The 22,872-nt window shown below is 36.0% G+C and overlaps 1 protein-coding gene and 1 non-coding gene across 3 annotated transcripts; both read left to right on the top strand.

Annotated features, from left to right (window-relative positions):
- The first annotated feature begins 14,066 nt into the window (after window positions 1–14,066).
- Window positions 14,067–19,139, top strand: LOC113311874 (protein SCAI-like). Of its 2 annotated transcripts, none has more exons than XR_003341615.1 (9): window positions 14,067–14,731; window positions 15,468–15,674; window positions 15,810–16,052; window positions 16,496–16,562; window positions 16,652–16,813; window positions 17,009–17,104; window positions 17,670–17,855; window positions 17,951–18,087; window positions 18,397–18,609. XR_003341615.1 is itself a non-coding variant. In XM_026560669.1 (9 exons), the coding sequence occupies exons 1-9, from the start codon at window positions 14,186–14,188 to the stop codon at window positions 18,581–18,583; spliced, it is 1,827 nt and encodes a 608-aa protein (XP_026416454.1). In that variant the 5' UTR covers window positions 14,068–14,185; the 3' UTR covers window positions 18,584–19,139. The 2 variants fall into 2 exon arrangements, 1 of the variants encoding a protein (XP_026416454.1); XM_026560669.1 differs by having other exon boundaries at window positions 14,068–14,731; window positions 17,009–17,100; window positions 18,397–19,139.
- Window positions 19,140–20,798: 1,659 nt separating this feature from the next.
- Window positions 20,799–20,871, top strand: TRNAA-CGC. Its single transcript has one exon. It is a non-coding gene; the product is annotated as a tRNA-Ala (tRNA).
- Window positions 20,872–22,872: the final 2,001 nt, after the last annotated feature.

Genomic DNA, 22,872 nt, shown 5'->3' on the forward strand with positions numbered 1-22,872 from the left:
TGATGCATTCATTGTTGAGAGTTTGGTCTTCGAAGGACATAACTTTCCTGATGCGTCATGGTGATGCATTCAAAATGCATTGGCCTTGGCCTTATGGCCTTATATCCTTTTGCGGACAAGGGTAAGATTGGAACGGTGTAGAATCTAAGTTAGTTGCGTCATGCTTACGGAGCATGCTTGCAAGGAAAAATGGACATGCATTTTCCTCTCTCTAAGGCCCGGACTGTAGCATCATCATGGCGCATTGGGGAAGTTATGGCCTGCGTGCATACGCCGCTAGGCGTAATTTTCCGGTCCGTCACATGACATTTCATTGTTTAAAGATTTTTAGGCAAAACAAAAAATGAGACACCATACGTTACCTTAGACCTAACATGGTTTAATGCACGCAAAGATAATTGTTCCCACTGGCTTACTTATTTTTAGAGTTTACGGATCTACGCACAATTTTCATAATTTTTTTATTTTTTTTCTTCTTTTTGTCTATATTCAATCCTAGCTAGCTTTGCTGGATAAGGGTTTTATACGTGGGTATAAAATATTTAAGGACATTACCAAATCCCATTGAATTGGATTGTTGAGTTTTTCGAGTTGGGACATGGTATAACACTAACACCTTTGACAGAAAATTAATATCAGTTAATTGTATCAAAAATAAAATAAAATTGATATTGGAAATATTTCCTAAGCTTCAAGAGTGGGAAAAAGATAAAATCATATTCTTGCACTTAGGAATGCCTTTACGGGTTAAAGCAAACTCTAAAGCTATTTGGAATCCTATGGTAAGATTCGATGAGAAACTCTCAAGTTGGGAGCATGTCATGTTGTCGAAACGGGATAAGCTGGTCTTGATTAAATGCATTTTAGCATCACTGTTTTATACTCCTTCTCGTTATTGAAAGCTTCAATCTTAGTAACCAACGTTCTTGAAGCAAAGACGTGTAGTTCCTTTGGAAAATAGGCTTAGTGCTAAGAGCTTTTATTTAGAAAATTGGACAATTATTTATTCATGTAATAACCTTAGTGGTCTTGGTGGGTTAAATGTATGATTAGTAAATCAAGTAATGTTGAATAAATGGTATTGGATGTTTGGAATTAAGAAATCGCACTTGTCGTTCAAAATTTTATTGCATTTGTTAACTCTGAGTCTATTCACAATGTCAAATGTCAAAAAGGATCAACTTTTAGTTAAGTATTTGGTAAAGAAAGTCACCCCTGTTTATTACGTTGATGAATTTCCACGCCTCAAGAAAAGTTTCAGAAGGTATATTATTCTTTTAAGAGTTTCTAACGTTGGGTTTTTCGAGTTGGGACATGGTATAACACTAACACCTTTGACACAAAATTAATTGCTATTGGAATATAGACCTAGGAATATATGATCTGTAGCATAAAATTAGTTGAAGGATAGGCATGTAGTTGGCTCCCATGCCAGAAAGATTAATACCAGTTAATTGTATCAAATATAAAATAAAATTGATGTTGGAAATATTTCCTGAGCTTCAAGAGTGGGAAAAAGATAAAATCTTATTCTTGCACATAGGAATACCTTTACGGGTTAAAGCAAACTCTAAAGCTATTTGGAATCCTATTGTAATATTCGATGATAAACTCTCAAGTTGGGAGCATGTCATGTTGTCGAAATGGGGTAAGTTGGTCTTGATTAAATGTTTTTTATCATCACTGCTTCTATACTCCTTCTCGTTATTGAAATCTTCAATCTTAGCAACCAACTTTCTTGAAGCAAAGACGTGTAGTTCCTTTGGAAAAAATAGGCCTAGTGATAAGAGATTTTATTTAGAAAATTGGACAATTATTTATTCATGTAAGCACCTTAGTGGTCTTGGTATGATTAGTAAATCAAGTAATGTTGAATAAATGGTATTGGATGTTTGGAATTAAGAAATTGCACTTGTCGTTCAAAATTTTATTGCATTTGTTAACTCTGACTCTATTCACAATGTCAAATATCAAAAAGGATCAACCTTTAGTTAAGTAATTAGTAAAGAAAGTCACCCCTCTTTATATCGTTGATGAATTTCCACGCCTCAAGAAAAGTTTCAGAAGGTATATTATTCTTTTAAGAGTTTCTAACGCAGGATACATTACAATGGAATTTACTGAAACTGTTAAGGAAGATGGTCCTATCAAATGAATGAATGACAGTTTAAGAAAACTAGCTATGTTGGGTAAATTGGCACCCCTAGCGCAGCGGAGCACATGATCACAAAGGGAAATTGGTGTTTCGAACTAAATACGGGAGAAATAATAAGAGAGACGAAGGTAAACACACAACCACAACACAAGATATACGTGGTTCACCTTAATATGCTACGTCCACGGCCAACACCAACAGAAAGACTTTCATTATAATCAAAGATCATTACATGCTCTTTCCGCGATCCATATTAGAAACTAAAAAAAAAATAGTAGCAAGACATACCTGAGAACACCATTGATGAAATCATAGAACCAAATCTCTAAACCATTCTTCAAACCATCCTCATGTCTTCTCTTCTACACCTTCTTCATATCTTCAAGTAACAAAGGAGAGACATGGAAACACTAGAAACTCAGTTTAGGGAAAATCCCTAAACCCTGGACACTAGATCACCAAAATCCTCTCTCTACAAGTTTTTCCCTCACATCGATATCCACCCATAAAGAGACCAAAATCCTGACCACAAGGATTCACCATTCGTCTAGGTTGGATTAATTTCAACCTCCAATTTTAATCCTTTATATAGAGAAACAAACTTGGCCCTTAAGGAAACTTTAATTTGGAAACAAGTTTTCCTAACTCGGATACTAAGTTCCTAAATTTTAGGAACAATATTTGCACGTTGGTCAAACTCACCACCGACTAATCCCATAATTCTCCACTTCGGATCATGCTTTCAAGCATGAGACGATCAAACAAAGAATCACCTTTATCCAGCTGCACATCATCTCTATATACTCGTAGAATTACTTTTGAAACTCATATCCGAACTTCCATCTTCGTAGAACCATCTCTTCGACCAAAAATACCATGACGTTGATAAAATTATTCAAATCATATTCTTTAGAAAGAACACTTGTGAAACTGGCCACGCTTCACAAACACCGTGAAAATCATCAACAACCATCAACGAATCCTCGCACAAACTCCACTATTGATCACCAAGAGAACCGTTCAGAAGAATCACCATTAAGTCTACCTAATCCGTAAAATCTAACAAATTATTAAAATCTAACCCAGAAAGAAACAATTAGCTTCAATATCATACTCCACCACATGTCATGATTATCATGTATCTGAAATAAACCATGAGATATCTCCAGTGTGATTAATAGGCTTAATCCTTTGAGCGATTCCCAAAGCGATCACCAATCTGACATACTCTACACGACATACTCGCTCAGAATATATACCATGAGAATTCCCATATTACTGTGGTACATGCTTTCGAGATCGGGATCATTCTTGATATTACGTGAAAGTCATCAAGAGTATTTTAACATTGACTTAAAAACATAATTCTAAATATCTCATGCATAAATTCGAAGCATTGCTAGACTTGCTTCTACATGATAACTCACGACCTCATCCTTTCTACAATCTTAATTTGTAACCCATTCTTTCTAGTGTATAGTTACTAACACCCTTCAAGAAGTACATATGGATTCTACCTCATTCGTCCTTATTTTGCATCATAAACTACATCATAAAATCCGAACGAAGAATATACACTTATACCAAGTTGAACCTTCGATTTGTAAATCACATCACAAATCCATCTTTGTGTAAATACAGGTTGAAACATTTTATCTTCAAAAAATATATTTCTCCAACCGAACAATTGTTGGGTAAATTGGCACCCGAGCGCATAGGAACACATGATCACAAAGGGAAATTGGTGATTCAAACATATGGGATAAATATAATAAGAGAGACAGAAGGTAGACACACAACCACAATAAAAGATATAAGTGGTTCACCTTTATAGGCTACGATCACGGCCACCACCACCAGAAAAACTTTCAATATAATCGAAGACCATCACGTGCTTTTTCCGCAACCCACAGAAGAAACTAAACAAAAGAGTTAACAAGGCATACCTGAGAACACCATTGATGAACCATACAAAGCAACTTTCTAAATCATTCTTCACAACTGCTAGTAACATAAGAGAAATATAGAAATACTAGAAACTCAGTTTAGGGAAAATATCTAAACCCTAGACACTATATCACCAAATTCCTCTCTCTATAAGTTTTTGTCTCACACCGACGTTCACCTTCATGGTAGCACTCGACCCTCCCCACAAAGGGACCAAAATCCTAACTGTAACGATTTACCATTCTTCGACGTTGGATTAATTTCAACCTCCAATTTTAATCATTTATATAGAGAAACAAACTTGAACCTTAAGGAAACTTTACTTTAGAAACAAGTTTTACTAACTTAGCCACTAAGTTCCTAAACTTTAGGAACAAGCTTTGCACAATATGTAGTTTGACCAACGGTCAAATTCACCACCGACTAATCCCGCAAACTAAATCGTAGTTTCTTTGGGTTTAGTTTTCGGGTTTTATGACTTGAGACATGCATCCAGAGAAGAGACCAATAATGGTAGGTCGACCCATCTTCTTTTATTACTACATAAGGATTGTTAGAACACTGCCTGGTTGAACCCATCAGTATTAGTATGCCGAACTTGTTTCAGTGTTAGATAACCAAAATTATTTCTTGATTTATTGTAAAATCAGTCTTTCACTGGAATTATACTTAAGTAGTTGAGTTTCAGAAATCACCAAATACCCTTGAATACTGAAGATCACGAAGACATTAACGAGAAGTTCATCGACAAATGTATGTGGAGAATGACTATCCTATTTTACTCATTGTTTTTACATATCTATTTTCTGAGATAAAGTCGTATAGCTTTAGTAAATGACATACAAACAAGAAGTTGCGTGTTCAAACTTGTACTTGACTAATTTTGAAAGATAAACTAGTTAAATAGTGGATGCTTCACGGACTAATCGCATTTGAGGTTGAGAACAACTTGTTTGTTCAATAAAATATGCTTGGACAAGAGGTACCTTAAACTGAAAATTGCCTTGGAATTCGCGAGCAACTTTCAGAAGTCCGTAAATTTTGCAATTTTAGAGCTTTTCTATTTATATACAAAATTTCCTGGAGTTTGCAAAATCATCTTTCGTAGTTCACAAACTGAGCATTCAAGGAGTTTCCTGTCGACATACCAAATTACCTATAGTTCGCGGACTACTTTTAGAGTTCACTAACTATGCAATTCAAGGTGTTTTCTGTTGACATATATATGGTAGTTGGATTATAAAAATGATGTTGTGACCATTCTTTGCAGTATCAAGATTGATCATTATCCAAGTAGTGTCGAATATTCTTGCCCATTGTAAACTCTTTCATCGAACTGGAGGCAGTGACAAAGTCAGAATTGGACAAACGATCCCATAGTCGTTGTCATGTGATTCTCAAAGTGTATTTATGTATAGATTATGTTAAGATAACGTCCAATCATTGCATTGGGAATGTGCAAAAACGATTACAAAAATAAGAGAGATGTTTTGAACTTGCATTGGAGAATGACCTTGGGTCTTAAAGCCACATCATCATTTTTGTCTCTAAATTCAAATAAATTTTGTTAGATAATATCTTGGAGATTGGAGATCAACTTAAGGTAAAAAGTTTTGCAGTTATCTTTCTTTGTCATTTAGTAATGACTCACACATAAAAATGTGTTAATAAGACCTCCACGTAGGATGACCTTGACCCTTTACAGATGCTCTAAGACGACCAACACTAAAGTGATTTGTACCATTTAAGTAGCTAGGCTCGTAAAGAAATGATGGAAGAATCTACAAGGCCGCTCTATCTTACATAATTAGATTTCTTTATTGTGCTTTACCTCTTTATAAACCACTTCTCAACAACATTGTTTTTTTTTACTAAGAAAGAAGAAAGAAAGATTCCCAAGATAAAAGCTAATGAGAGCTTTGATTAGGTTTTATAAAAATAAAGGGGGTTGTTGTTACTTTTCCACTGTCAACTAATTGGCTCTTCATTATAATTTTTGAAGAAGCATTTACATATTCTTTATTAACTGAATTCTAACATCATAAAGTTGTGATTAGTTTGATAAGTAGTTTATACACTGAATTTCAGATTAACATATGAGCAAAATGAGTCGTGGGAATCAACATACACTAATAGAAGTTCTCAAAATTATGCCATGATTAGTCCGATTCAAGTCTGTCAACCGAGTCTCGGACGATTCTCCTAGACAATGGCGCACATCCAAATTAAATGGTTTTTGTGGTTCAAAAATCAAGAACATTCTCCGCTACAGTTAAGACTTTTAGGTTAAGGGGTAACCTAACTAAAGGGTAATTATCCTCTAAATCTATTTGACTATTTGGGCCGACCAACCGGAGGGCCCGAAGGAAGGGAGTCCCTTTTATGACCACTTTTTTGTAAATTGAAACCTAACAAAAATGTTTAATTTCATGAAAAGATTTTGGTAGTGTGCCCTTTATAATACCAAAATATCCCTCCCTTTTAGTCCAATTACTATGACTCCTCATGTATCATATTCTTTAGGGTATAGTTGGCAACCAAACTTTAATATAACAAATCTAAAAATCCGTGCCTTAGAATTTTACAAATTTTATCTCGTTGGAAAGATTATAAAATAATCTAAGCAACGAGTACAAACAACAATATCAAATTTATAGTTTTTATGAAAATTCAGAGATATTTATCATTTTAGGCATAATTTTAGAAAATTATATGTATATATCTATTATGCAAACTACCACAAAGGATACATAATACTTTATGTAGCCATATTTTGATTTATGCATCCAACTAATTTTCCGTTGCAACTAATAAAACGATGTACTTTCCACGTTTCAAGAAAATTGATACTTTCACTTTAGACATAATTCTCGAAAATTGAATGCATAGCCATTATGCAAACCACCACAAATGATGCATAACACATAGTGCAACCATATTTTGGTTTATGGATCGACTAATTTTCCGTTTCAGGAAAAATGATACTTTCATTATGTTTCCGAAAAAGTGATACTTTTGCTACCACTTTTTCTGAAACGAAGCGAAAGTATTACTTTTTTCCCGAAACGGGGCGAAAGTATCACTTTTCCAGAAACATGACGAAAATATCACTTTTCCCGAAACAGGGCGAAAATATCACTTTTTCTGGAATGGGCGAAAATAATCGCAGACAAACTATATCTTCATATTCTTCTTCGGTCGGCCCTCCCAGATGGCAACCGTTGTGCTAGTTATGATATCACAATTATTTTCATTTTTTATTGATTTTAAGGATACAAATGTTAATAATAATTTTGTTATATTCTCCTAAGGTGTACAATAATTGCATGTCTGTACTCCACGCTTGTTGCATCATTGCACGTCGTCTCGTCTCTATGAATTGATTAATGAATGACAACTTCTAATCCCATGTCAAATTACCATACAAATCCAACAACTAAAACCATTTGATTAAAGACAACATGGGATTAGTATTATATTAAATGATGGGTGTATTTTCTTTCAAGATATGCATGACATCAAGAAAAGGAGAGGAAGTCCTTCAACCTGAAAAGGCAAAATCATAAAAGGAAAAGACTTCCGTTGAAGTTTGCAAAAGAAGAAAACGACATTTCATTAGGTTAAAGATTTTTTTGGGTGGGAAGTAAAAATGAGAGATGCCATGCCAAACCATAGACATAGCATGGATTTCGTTGTTTATCTTTTCTTCCTCACCTGGGAAGGCGTTTTTCCTCGCTTGCAAACTGGTTTTCAAATTTTATCAATGCATAATAATTTATATGTAAAACTTGTTCCAAACATTGAGTTTTCCCAGTTTTGGGTGTCTATCATTTCTCTTGGCTCAACCAAGTAGCGTTGTTACAGGAATTACCAAATTTTTCAGGAAAAGACTGGTTAAAAAGAAAACTGGTAATCCTGTACAATTTCATTCTGATCCACACACAAACAACTGTGTTTTGGTTGTAATTTTCCGGAGTAGGTATCTTTGTTTGTTTTCTTGTTTCTTGTCGCCATATTAATAAAGTCAAATCCATCCGTGAAGATTCATCCATAAAACAACAAATAAGGAATTAACAGCTATTTTTCTAAATTCTAATGACATCCCGATCACCACTATCTCTTTCTTTCCCAAACCATCATCTTCTTCTTTTCATTTGTCTTGATTTTGTTGAATTCTATGGACATGTTTAAAGATAGGGTATGCTATTCACAATCTAGAATGTCAATCCTACTAGCAGACACTAGTATTCCAAGAGGCGGGAATACCCTGGCCCGTCAATACATACAAGATAAAATTCTACTCCCTCCGTCCCACATTAGTTGAGTCATTTGTAATTTGCACAATTTTCAAGGTAATGAAAAAAAAGGAGTATGTTTAAGTATTTATTACAAGTATGCCATTATAAATAATAACTTGTAAAACTTTAAAATGATTTATCTCTTAAATTATACCACGGTTTTCTGTAAACTTTATACCGTTGAAAATCATTTTAAAACACCTACACAACCAATATAAACATGACTATTAAATTATACATATTTCTTATAATAACAGCAATCAATTAAAAGGGTAGTTTTAGAAATACCTCCTTGATTAGTGAAATGGCTCATCTATTTATGGGACAAAATTTAAAACCAAATAGCTCAACTAATCAGGGACGGAGAGAGTATAATTTATCTTTTAGAGATTATTCAGGTGCTCTAAGAGGCCTGAATATCGTGGCAGTCATGTCAAAAAAAAAAAAAAAATCTTATAATTTTAGTCGACAAAGAACATGATAGCAAGCTCATACAAGGGCCGGATAATACAGGTACACACCAACGCCAAAAAAACCGATATTGATTTCTTTCGATACTCTGATGAACATTTCAAATCAGAATTATATACGTTGGAGTTTGCTGTTCAAAAATAAAACGCATACTTAGCCCAGTTTGAGGAATGAATGAAACAAAAACAACGTGGTCCTGAAAGCTAGCACGTTGTTTCAGGCGCGACAAGTATTCTGATGCCGCAGTACAAATTCTTTTAATTATCCTCCTTTGTTTTCTTTGTTCCAGTACCAACAACTTTTTCACGGGAACTAAAGTCCCAGATTTGGCCGATTATACCGCTGACAAACCAGCGACAACTTATATATGTATCATCAGCACCGTTCATTCTTCAACTAAACTCTTTTTATTTGCGGCTTTCCGTAAACAACGCAGAAAATAGAATCTTGACTGTCTGTCACGGTTGTTTGGCTTTCAAAAATCCATCATCACACACTACACCTGGTGTTGGGTTTATAGCTTGGCTTAAAAAGATGCCTGGCTTGATTGGGGTATACCCAGATTAATTGGGTATACCCAATTTTAAAGGGACTCTTTTTAAGGGTTTTAAGTGGAGCCCTAATGGGTAAGTTATAAAACTACCCTTACCCTTTATATACCTATTACCCTAAATCAGTTTTAATTTTTTCATTTCATCTTCTTCTTCTCTTCCACAACCATACCGGCTCCATCACCCCCACCACCATCAAAACTCGTCGATTCAAAAACTCTGATTAATCTTCATCAATGGATCCACGATGGCGGAAGGGAACTCGTATGAAAGAAGCTAATCGAAAACCCAATGAGTATAACCCTGGAATTGCAAGTTTGGTTCAAAAGAAAGTGAAGAAAAAAACCGTCGAAGAAGGAGAATTCGCAGCCGCTGAAACACGAGAAATTGTGCGCTTAAGAAAGTAAGGGCTTACTTAAACTCACTCTAGTATTTCGATTTCATGTGTTGCATGTTAAATTAGGTCAGAAAAATCGAAATTCGCAATTGGCAATTGTGACGCCGTCAAGGTATTATGTTATCGACCTTGCCGGATTTTCATAGTTAGGGTTGGCCGGCAGGCTCTTAGGTTGAAGAGCTTGCCGACTGTTGAATACTTGCAACTGGTACTTGCAGGGCCGGCAAGTTATTCAACCTTAGACCCTGCCGGCGGCAGTTTTTTTTTAGCCGGGTTGGTTATAATTTTTTTACCTTGCCGGCTGTATTTCAAGTTTTTTGTGTCTCCTGATGCCTTGAATTTTTAAAACCGGAATGGTATTTGTATAAAACCATGCCGGCTGTTAGTTGGCCGGCAGTGTATGGATAATGGATCTTGCCGACTGGTTTTGTGAAAAATCCTTGTCTCTACTGTGTTCATATTTGTTATAAGCCGACAGGCCGGCTTTTCTTTAGCCGGCATGTAATTTGGATATCGACCCTTCCAGAGGTTTTTCCGCCGGATAGGTTATATATGTCGAACCTGCCTACCTGTAAATTTTTTTTCTTAATTGTTCTTGTTCAGGTTGGAAAAGGCAAAGACGAAAGCTATGAAAGCTCTTAGTCCTCCTTCAATACCTCTTCATGTTGGTGATAAGCTCTTGACTTCAACACATCGAGGGCCATACGTTGTGACGAGAACGCTCAAGATCCGTGTACTGAATGATTCTCAACCACCATCGGAACCCAGTGATTCAAACGAGACTCCAGATGAAGACCAATCAATTCCATCTGGTAGAAGAGGTGATGATGATGATGTTGATGAAAGCACTCCGTCCGCTGGAGGAGGTAACAATGATGATCTCCTGATGCCTAAAATCATCATAAGGTCGGCATGGTAACAAAACTCCGACAATGCCGGCCTGACTTAGTCGGCATACTGGGGAAATAAAACAGTGCCGGCGGATTTAAATTTCAAATTTTTGCAAGTACAATTGCATTGATTGACTTGTACTTATACACTATAACGGCCAAATTTGGGCACCATCCTATAAATACACTACTTATCTCCACAAAACAACACACAACTATTTGCATATACTCTCCAAAGCTCATATCATCATACACTCCATCTAACTCACCCAATAGCTCTCTACATACATATAACAATGGCTTCATTTGATTCTAATGAAGATTTGGCAATCACGCTTGGTATGCGGAAAAACAACTTAGACTTCAATCCTCCGAAAGGGTGGATTCCACAACCTTTTGGGCCACGATACACAACAAATTTAGCCAAGAGTTTGGGAATCCTAATGCAAGAAGTGTTCAACAAGTCCATGAGAGGCACCTAGTCATCGAAAACGCGATACTTGCTTTTTTAGCTCTCCAACCTCGGATTTTTAACACTCGCCCCTTCACCTTGTCCATTGCACAATTTGTAAGTAATTTTGTGGTTTATTTTACGTGATCCATGTTGTTTTTATCTTCCAATGAAACACCACTAACAAATGTAGGTTGGTTTTTGCGTTTTTGTAGCACGAAGTCGTGAAAGCGCGCTACTTGGAGGAAAAGGGGAAAGCATTCGCATTCAATGCAAGCTATCACTTCTTGGCAAAAAGAATCCCGAAGGATAACCCGGACTACTTGGATGTTGTATCGTCTTCGGAGGAGGAAGATTGATGGTTTTAGAAGTTTTTGTATAGGTTTTGTGTAGGGTTGTTCATGGTCGGTTTTGGTTCGGTTTCTAGCCAAACCAAAACCGAAACCAATACTATTGGTTTCTAAAAATCTAAACCAAACCAATCCATTAACCATTGGTTTGGTTTCCAAATGATTCCAGTTGGTTTCGGTTTGTCCCAGTGGTTTTTGGTTAACCAATAATTATGTCAAACCAAAAAAAAAAAAAAAACACAAATATACAGATAAAAAAATCGTAGTTGCCGATAGTATTGGTTTACACAAATTTACAGACAAAAAAAATACAAAAAATATCAAGAATAGTTAAAGCTTACTCTAATTCTAGAGATCAAAAGAAGATATATAATATATCTTAATTTAGTTATTGAAAAATAAAAAAGAAGGAAGACGGGAAGAAAAAAGTCGAGTAGCAGCGGCTGTAGTTGGGGGTGGAGAAGGGAGGCGACTGAGAGAAGGAGAAAGAGAAAGAGAGAGAGTATCATAATGAAATATTAGTTTTAGGTTTTCTATTTATCCTCTAAATCAATGGATAGAATCTAATACTTGTAAATTAAAGGTAGAAACTAAGTTTAAAAATTAATCGGTTTTCTAATGGTTTTTGGTTCGGTTTTAGAGGTCAAACCAAACCAAACCAACATTATCGGTTTTCCACTTTCTACACCGTAACCAATCCATTAATAAATGGTTCGGTTTGGTTTCTTCCTAATTGGTCTGGTTTGGTCCGGTTCCAGCGAAAAACCGAAACCATGTTCAGCCCTAGTTTTGTGGGTTGATCTCTATGTAAACCCTGGTGAGACTATAACTCGTCCATTAGGATCGTCTAGGGGTTCAAAGGCTTGATGCACATGCTAAGTGCATTCGTTTTTCCGTCGACAAGGAGTTGTATTTTATGTTTCAATCAATGTAGTAACCAAAATTGCATAAATAAAGTGAATTGCATCTATTAGAATTCAGTTTTTTTTTTGGGATAACCAAAGTCGGTAAGGTTATAAGATTACTACGGTGTCGGCCAAATTCTAGCCGGCAAGGTAAGAAAGTTAATAAATGCCGACTAAAAAAGCCGGCAAGGTAATAAATCAATACTATGCCGACTACCTACGCATTTATAACAGTCTTCTGTGTGTCAAAAAATATTACAGCCAACATCTTCTTCATTCGTATACCTTTCCGGCCATACTAGGTCGGCACTTTCTTCATTCGTCGACCTTGTCTGCCTAGTATGGTCGGCATGATCTTCATTAGTCGACCTTGCCGACCTTTCAAACTTTCATAACTGAAAGTGTGGATTTTTTCTTTGATTTTAAGTATGATTTCATACAACAGATTTGCAATCACCTTTTAGAAGTGTTTCGGTTGTGTACTTCATTTTCGTTGCAAAAGATATTCTCAAAAAAAAAAAATCTCATCAAAAATCATCCCATAAAAGTTCAATCAAAAATAAAATTTCATAACTTCAATTCCTAAGTTTTAATCTATTCAATCAATCTAAACTCAATTAATTAACCTAATCAGAATTTTCAGTGTTAATTAAACAAGGGCATATTAGCCATTTAGAAAATATAAGGTTAAGGGGTGGCTTGGTTTTACTTCAAAATGACCAGATTTTGTCTTATTGGGTACACCCCAATCAAGCCAGGAAAAGATGGAGCTTACCTCAAAGGCTTTCATTTACGTGGCATAAAACAAATAAAAAAAAAAACAGAAACTCTTAACTGACTGAGAAAAAAACAGCGCAAGAAAAACCGCCTTTCACAACCCACCCCTGCACGTCTCCTGAGTGGGCACAAAAAATAAAAATAAAAAAGGAAACTGTGAGAGGCGGTTTTAGCCTGGTTTTAGAGAAGCAAGATTACAGGACCCAAGCAGGCAATGTCACTGTAATGCAGTGTTAAAATAACTGGGAGATGATATCATGGTTTAAGTTTGAAACTCGCCTGATAAAATAATTTAGTTGAGTTAATCTTAATCTAAATTAGAATTTTTCCTTTTACTTATAGCACGTTTCTAGAAGCACAACACAAACTCAAGAATCAGAAATAAAAACATTTTGCTTCACAGAAAATAAACTTTACTTCTAGAAATCGTTTTAAAATGATATTGATTTATTGCATTTTGACTTCTAAGATCCTAAAAACTATTACTTTTCAGTGTAATCCGAACGCCCTATTACAAATCAACAATTAGATTTTTCTTCAGATTATGTTCTGCATCTCTGTTGTTAGATGGCGTAAAATTGTATGTTGTCTAATTGATCTTGCTAAGTCAGATAAAAAGTATTCGGATCAGTCGTTTATTCCTACGCAGTAATAATTTTTCACCGATGGGTGTTTTGGTCAACAGTATATGCCGATAATTACCACTGTAGTACGCTGCTGTACAAAACCAACCAACAAAAGCAGAAGTTGGTCAAGAAAATCAGCATCTTGTTTTTCATTTTACAACCCAACACCTAGGAAGAATATGTCAACGCCGCCATTATTAAACCCCCCTCAAAAAAATAATTATATTTCCAGTCATTTATTCACTCACACTTTACTCACACCTCCCCACAAACAGCTCATTCATATAATCTCCTCCTCCTCCATCATGGCAGGCAGAGCCTACAAAATTCATCATAGAATAACTGTCTGCACAAACTAACGTGCGCCATGGGCGGCGACGGCGACAACAACGACTCCGACGACAGAGTCACGGTCGCGAGGAAATTCCGTCTACTCGTCGAGAAAGCAGATCGGAAATTCGTTCGAGTTCGTGATATACCAATAAACCCTAATAAATTCCCAAACCATTACTACCGCAAAGTATTCAAAGTGTACACACAGTTATGGAGATTTCAGCAGGAGAATCGGGCGAAACTTGTTGAATCGGGTTTGCAGAGATGGGAGATTGGTGAAATTGCGTCGAGAATCGGACAGCTTTACTTTAATCAGTATATGAGGAGTAGTGAGACGAGGTTTTTGTTAGAGTGTTACGTTTTTTATGAAGCTATTTTGAACAGAGCTTATTTTGATGATCAGAGTAAAGGAGTGATGAGGAGTGTGATGAAGAAGAAGGATTTGAGTTTGAAGTATAAGGAATTGAGGTTTTTTGCTAGGTATTTAGTTGTTGCTTTGATTTTGAATCGGGTGGATACTGTTAAGCTTCTGGTTGAGAGGTTTAAGGCTCTTGTTGATGACTGCAAATCTACTTTCAAGGTAAATTCTTCTTCTTCTTCTCTTTCTTTGAATTTGTGTAATAATGGTAAATTCATTTGAATTTTTTTTGTTGTTTTTTTTTTTCATTTTCGGATGTTTCATAATTGCATCATTAGTAGTGAAATTTGATTGAGAATTTAGGAGAGTTGGTGGAAAACTGGGAATTTGGAATTTGGAGTTAATTTGTTCAATTTGTGTTTGGGTTGTATGTTCTGTTGAATTAGATTGATTATGATCAATATTTTTATTACTGAAATTTGTGATGGTAGACGAAATGGAAGAAGCCAAAGTATATATCTGTTAAGTAATTTTGGTTTTCGTGGATTGGTTAATAAGTGAACTTGTTTGATTAGATTTTCTTACAGTAGGTTTAACAGCAAAGGAATGTCCCAATTAGAAATTTATAGACTTTACTACCTACATCTTTAACCGAAGCAGCAAATTGAAATTCTTTCTTGAGATGTATTTACCATTTAGCTGAGATGTATAATGACGTGTGAGTCTGGCGCCATGCTTTTAGCACTCTGCAGAGTTCTAATGAGTAATAACCATTTATACTAGCAAACTACATTAGTCAGCATATAATGGAGCTATCGACATAACCACTGTACAATGATTTTCTGTTTTGGTTCTTTAATCTAATTTGTTCCATTTGTTGTATTTATTTGTTCCATTCCTTCAATGTGAAGTATTTGATATAAATCGAGTCTCTTAGTAGTGATGTTTTTTCTTCCAGGAGACTAATTTCAGAGAATGGAAACTAGTGTTGCAAGAAATTGTCCGCTTTTTGAAGGTTGATACAACGTTTATGGATGCCAAGCCTTTGAGATACTGTGCTAAATTTGACACTTATCCAGCCTCACTATCACATGTTGCTCGTTTTCATGCAAAGAGGGTTCTGAAGTTGAACGATGCATTACTGACGAGTTATCATCGTAATGAGGTACTAATCTATGCTTACACTGAATGTTAATGAACGACACATCAAAAAAAGGAAAATACTTATTGTTGTATGGCTGAAACATTTCGTTTGTGCAATAGAAAAGTTAACTGTTGACATTACATTTTCCACTTTCAGGTGAAGTTTACAGAACTTACCCTTGACACTTTCAGAATGCTGCAATGTTTAGAGTGGGAGCCTAGTGGAGCTTTCTTTCAGATGCGTACAACAGAACCAGACAATCATGTTAACTCAAACGGTCATACTGAAGCCTCTGGTCTGATAGACATAAATCTTGCTATGGACATGACTGATCCAACTTTGCCATTGAATCCAAGGAAGGCAATTCTTTATCGCCCAACAGCAACACATCTGGTCTCGGTATGTTTCGCAAAACTTAGATTTCTGGTTGATGGGTTTGTGCCTACAGCCCACTTTCTGCTAGACATCAATATTTTACTTCACCTCCTCATTAAACAGTTTGAACTTCCAATAGGAATCCCCGGAACTTAGGGATTCCCTCCATATAATTCACCCGTTTCACTGAAAGACTGAATCAATTTGTGTGATAGGATATCAAGTTTAAGATTTATTTCTAGTTCTCCACTCACTTATCCGGAACAAACCCAAAGCGTTTTCTTCTTGTGAAACACATTTCTGTACATATCTCAATGTTGAAAGTAATCATCGTGTTGTCCTAGTGACAGTTCTTTAGGTTCATCAATTTACTTGGAAATAGCAAACAAAACAAACATCTATTTTATTTCTGTCGAGATTTCAGTTCTTATTGAAGTTCATTCTAAGATTTGATGCTCTATTGGCAGGTCATTGCGACAATTTGCGAAGAGTTACCTCCAGATAGTGTTTTTCTGATTTACATATCAGCCTCAGGTTTGTTTTTCTTTCTCGATATCCAATTTCACAAGCTCTTAAAGTATTCGAGCAAGTTTTGTTGACTCACTTGGATGAGTTTCTTGTAGGAAAATCTGGAAAAACTACTACTTCTCACATTCAGACTGTTGGAGCTTCAAGAAACTCGCTAAACAACAAAGTTGACTCTCAGTCCTTCCGTGGAAGTGATGAGGGAGACTCCTATGACTCCGGTGAAGATTACCTGTGGTTAGGTCCTAAAGGAAGTGCTGGTATGATTCCTATACTGTGTGTATGATTTCTTTTCAGAACACGAAGTGCTTGGTTTTAGAGGATTCCGATTTTCACATTTTTTGTCTGGGTCACACTAAGAATAGAAATTCCAGAATGAAATTTAATTATTGAAGCTACATGTCTCATGTTCTCGCTTTTAACCGCCTCTAATGAAGATGAACTTTAATTTTCAGGTTCAAACAACCTCTACCCTGGTGATTTAATTCCATTTACTCGGCGGCCACTTTTCTTAATAGTGGATAGTGAAAATAGCCATGCATTCAAGGCAGGTTTGTTAAAACTTATTTATTACTTTTTAGACTAGTTCGGCTGATTGTATATGTTGATATATTATAAGCTTGTTTTCTGAGTTTTTCTGAGTTTTGCGAAATCAAACTTGTTTTCCTTTCTATGCATCCATTTATACTTCATCTTCTATTGCCTTATTGAAGATGTTATCATGTTTTTCGTGCAAAATATCTCATCTAATAGAGCTACTTGAGAGGGATTAGTGATTTGATTCTTGAAACACTTGGTATTATCATGTTGTTACGAGTAAACACGAGATTAAAATTTGAAATGCACCTTGATATGAAACTCATGGCTACTACTGTCCCAGCCACTGGGGAAAAACTTGGGAAACAAAAGAGGGAGATAGATGAGTTTAGTAGGCAAAATGTCGTTACTTCGAAGATTTCAATCATGACTTCTTAAGATTTCGAGCACATTCCTAATCGATTTTCCACGAAGATAAGATTTTCAAGGATTCTGAAAACGTAGAATTAATTAAGAAATATGTAAATGGCGAACCTTATAGATCGGACCTTTTCATTTATCGTGGTAATCATTTTCCAGGCTTTACATGGGGCAGAACGGGGAGAAACAGCTGCACTACTTCTTTCTCCTCGAAAACCAGCATTCTGGGGTTCATCGTCTGCTGGTGAGCCTTCGAAAGACGGGAGTCAGTTTACATTATTCTTGACAGCTCCTTTACAAGCATTCTGCCAATTGGTTGGCCTCTCTTGTTCAGACATTGATAAGGTTAGAGACTGACGAACTCTCAAAAGTTGCTACCCATTATTGTCTCCTGTTAATCTGGTGTACTCATGTGTTCTGCCATGTGTTGGTGATTGCAGGAGATCTACAGCCAGGCTGATGAAATACTATCCTCTGCATTCTCTAAGTGGGAAATAAAGCTCTGTAAGCCATATAGCCTGGATTTGGTTTGGGCTCAAGTGTTACCCGATCCCTTTCTGAGGAGGCTTATTCTTAGGTAAAAAATTTCACCTTTTTAGAATCTTGCATATCAAAATTGTGGTCAATTAGCATGCTATACACAACTCAGTATCATTAATTCTGTTTTAACATTGGTAGAGAAATCCAGTCCTGATAGGAGCCCAACCCAATTCATTATACATTGCACATATGCTATCTTTTTCATATCTGGTTAGGTTCTTATAATGAAGTTTGGTAATACCCTTTTTCTAGTCAGTGAAGGGATAGAAAATGGTCATTATCATGTACTTTGATGGACTGAATTTTCGTAACCGTTTCAGATAACCTAATTCATGTTACTCTTTAGGTTTATATTCTGTCGATCTTCCCTGTACCTATTTTGCCTTCGGGAAGACGGTGAAGAATATCTGCCCGATTGCCTACCCAAGCTTCCGGATGACGTTTCTCCAAGTTCTGAAGCCATGCAATCTAATATACTTCAACTTGCAGAATGCCTTGGGGTGACCAACCATTTTAACTTTGATATATGCTGATGTGTATTATACTCCGCAAGGGTGAGATTAGGAAGATTGTATGGAAGATTGTAGATAAAATGGTGGTCCTTACAGAACCCTGGTTTTCTCGACTCAGTCGATTGATCCTGGTTCGCGGACGGCTCCAAATCGGGAACATAATCCAGTGTAATTTGTGAGATAAATTTAGTTCTTATGTAGCAGAGTCATCCCACGACGGTCTTCACTCTCTTTTTTTCTTCTATTCTTTTTTTTTTTTTTTTTTTTTTTTTTTTTTTTTTTTTTTTTTTTTTTTTTTTTTTTTTTTTTTTTGATTTCATGCTAGTTTGCTGGTAGACGGTTTATGTCGAAGCTGTGCAGGATCTTTGTGGTTGTGACTGTGAGAGTCCTATATTTATCCGCGTGTTAGTTACCTCCTAAGGAGCTTCTGCTGTATAATTAATTTGATTGCAACTGCGTACCTGGTAGGTAACTGCTGGTTGTAACAGAAAATAGAGCTAATTTTATTTATTTTTATGTATACCCTTGTAAAAGAACTCAAGTAATACAATGATGAAAAGTAATGATTTTTTTGTCACCCAGTTTTCGCTATCACAGATGAAATTCAGTTCCGACATGTTTTTATTGGTCGGTGTTCTCGATCTTACTTTCTTCCTTTTGAGGTTGTATTGCATCTTTTGGCTTTAATTGGACAACTCACAGGTATCATCATTGGGACCAAGTTACTCCCGGTTCCACACGGTATGACAGTCAGCCTCCTAGTAGGGACAATGTCAAGTATGAAATGGAACACTTGAAAGTTGAAACAGAAACGATCAATTTGCAAAGACAAAATATATGCAGACAGAGCATAGAGCAGAGACAAGTATAGCATAAATGATAATACTGCATTGTTCACCGTCAGTTTCACTGACTAAACATCAAGTGTCCCTTTGTTTCAGGAAAAGCGATAGTTTTTCTTTTTCATCTTGGCCTATTTTAAACCAAAAAATGAAAAAGTTTTGAAAGTATCACTCTTCTTGAAACGGAAGCTGTATTATGTTAAGCTAGATTCCAGAACAACAAAAGACTCAAAAGCAACTTGTAAATAACATCATGCACTTTTTGTAGCAACTAGCAATGGATTCAAACCTCTAACCTCAAGTATGAGACTTAGGCCACTGGCCTTATTACATTGTTGGCTATCCTTGGTTAACTTGATTGCTTACCATCTATGAATTTCGTCTTGCACGTCCTTGCCGCATCTTTTGCAGTTCAGGATCATATTCAATGTGGTCAAGTATTAGAAGTCTTGGTCCAGGAGGGACTCCCACTTCTTTAAGAATAGTTCCTGTAAGCAAAGGCATAGTAATGTCTGTCAACAAGCCTTTCTCAAAGTTCTTCTCGTAATTCTCAAGGCCAAGGTTCGATAACATGCATTTTGTTCTGGTATACTCCACTGGCAACTGAGATTTTTTTCTACCTAGCTGAAATATAACACCTCCAATAAGCGCACCGACAACCCCCATTACGGCTTCATTGGATAGGACACAAGGATATCCCCATCCGAGAAACCAATCTACACATGACTCCAGCACCAAAACCTGCTGCCATTCGAGTCTGGACATCGTCTTTCCCTCTATTGTTTCCCATGATAAAATGTATGCAGGCATGGGTGCCTAGCACAGCAGCGAACATACGAGCTTCTGCCATAGGACTAGCGAATTTAGCCTTAATGGCAAGTGAATAGTGAATGCTTTGGAAAGATATGGGCAGCAGCCAGAGCTACGGCTCCGACAGTACCACCGAGAGCAGCTCCGTGGATTCCAATGGCAGTAGTAACAACAGTCGCTTGAACAGGAATAGATTGTTTGGAAAACCAATTACCGAATCCGTTTCCTAATTCAGTTAATTTTCTTGAGATTGTTTGAAGCTGATTTATCATTTGATTATTGTTGTTTTTTCTTTAGATATCCTCACCACTTCTCCTCCTCCTCCTCCTTGTCCATCCATCCTTTACTAAAATCTCTAATCTCTCCTTTCTTTCTGCCGTAGCTGCAGTAGACAATATTTTGATCTCCGTAGGGCAGTGGTCTTTCGTTTCTTTTCGGTCATTCATCAACTGTTTCGGCCACCAAGTTGTTTTTGGGCCACAAAGCCCATTTCGGATCCCTAAACAGTAATGGGGCTATTGGCTGGGGAAAATTATGGGAAGCAGCAGATTTGTAAGACCACGTGGCCAATTAAGGTCAATAGAGGGGGTGTAGCTCATATGGTAGAGCGCTCGCTTCGCATGCGAGAGGCACGGGGTTCGATTCCCCGCACCTCCATTTTATTTTTTAAAATTTTACCTTGAACAGTACCAGAGCTTTTTGATTTCATGAACCACACCTTTCTGTCTATTTATTTTTCCTTTCGCAGTTTTACAAAGAGAATCTTCATTTCCTCTAAATAGATGTTTTTAACACTACTAGAGCTTTCTGATTTTATGAACCACACCATTTTGTTTCTTATTCTTAAGGTGGATCATCATCTTTCTACATTTTTCGATTTTAAAATAATAAATTTCACCTTAAACAGTACCAGAGCTTTTTGATTTCATGAACCACACCTTTCTGTTTTTTTATTTTTCCTTTCACAATTTTACAAAGAGAATCTTCATTTCCTCTAAATAGATGTTTTTAACACTACTAGAGCTTTCTGATTTTATGAACCACGCCATTTTGTTTCTTATTCCTAAGGTGGATCATCATCTTTCTACATTTTCCGATTTTAAAATAATATCTCTTTGCAACTTTAATTAAAAGATTATATGTAAAAAGTTTGTGAATAGAATGGTACAACTTTGGTAAAATAATTTTAACTTTTCAAGCGATCTATGTGTCAAATAGGCATGTCTCTAATATGTGATTGATAGACATGAAATTGTTCGCACCATGAAGAGGAAGAAAGACTAGATGGGCATCATGGGCCTTAAACTTGACATGTCCAAGGCCTGATAAAATATAATGGTATTTAGTGTTCTAGCAATTTGATGTCTTTGATTGATGCGCTCAGTGCTTGTTCAGGTCAAGACATAAATGTGGAAAAAAATAAATTAAACGATTATTTAGTCAAGTCAAGAAAATATACGCTTGTTCAGGTCACCCTGAACTTGTTGTCTCTCTCATCAGATTCCTTAAGTCAGGAAAGTTGACCTTAAAGATAGATATCTGGGCACTCCTCCTTTTATTGATAGATCTAGGACTAAGTCTTTTGAACATTTACTTTGTGTGTTTGGCAAAAGAGTCGCCAGATGGAAAGGAAAACAAGTTATTCAAGATGATACATGAGGAGGTCGAACAATTTATCACATTATGGTCCAACATGTTCTGAAATCATTTTCAATTTATCACATGAATACATGAGGAGGTCGAACAATTTCAGTATTCATGAAGTATCAAGGGATCTAGGTTTTAAAAATCTGAAAAGATTAATCATGCTTCACTTTTTAAGTTGGCCTAGAATCTTGTTCACTCTCCCGATGACCTTTAGGTTGGATTCTTAGATGCAAAAGTTTCAAAAATATTCGTCCATTGCATTACAAGAACTCGTACAATTCATATTATATTTGGAGAAGCATCTGTGTAAGTCTCTAGACATCATAAAAGACAATCTCACTAGAGAGTTTAAGAATGGGAAAAACATAGATGCATTCAATGATAACTGACTTCATAAATTTTGACACTAAAAATTGAAAATATTTTTAAGTCTCTACCCTTATCTTTTCAATATGCTTTGAAAATATTTTACCTTCCAGGGTTAAGCTGAACCAATACGGTACAACCCCTATAAACCGCGATAAATTAATATCCATGATAAATTAATATATTTCATCGGTCCCGAGTCGACCAAGGACAACGTGCTAAATTAATATTTCGATTAATTTATAAATTAATTAGAAAATTAGACTTTATATGTCTGTTCCGATATATAAATTAATAACTCCCTAATTTCATTGCGATAATTCAGTCATTTGTTAAATTTTATAGTTCTTTAATGCCTTCGTTATCTAACACTTCACTTGAATTTGTTGACGCGGTGTCATCCACTAAACGAACACATATTTTCCAATACGGAATGGCAAGGTTTATCGTGTCTAAAACATTTATATTCTCGTGATTTGTTTCTCCTACTATATAACCCTCCAAAATACTACAATAGAACCGTCAACAATAATGCATCCACAAAGCTCTTATAATGTATGTGTCTCAAAGGTTGAATTTTTGATGTAATGGTTGGTGGAAAGAATATTATACAATATTTTCATAAATTAATTATTATTATTTTAT

This window comes from Papaver somniferum, chromosome 1 (genome assembly GCF_003573695.1).
Source record: "Papaver somniferum cultivar HN1 chromosome 1, ASM357369v1, whole genome shotgun sequence".
Classification (NCBI taxonomy): domain Eukaryota; kingdom Viridiplantae; phylum Streptophyta; class Magnoliopsida; order Ranunculales; family Papaveraceae; genus Papaver; species Papaver somniferum.

Coding starts and splice junctions, on each gene's coding strand:
- LOC113311874 (XM_026560669.1), top strand. CDS start 14,186: ATGGGCGGCGACGGCGACAACAACGACTCCGACGACAGAGTCACGGTC. Junction 16,563..16,651: donor GATTTACATATCAGCCTCAG/GTTTGTTTTTCT, acceptor AGTTTCTTGTAG/GAAAATCTGGAAAAACTACT. Junction 17,101..17,669: donor AAAATAGCCATGCATTCAAG/GCAGGTTTGTTA, acceptor ATCATTTTCCAG/GCTTTACATGGGGCAGAACG.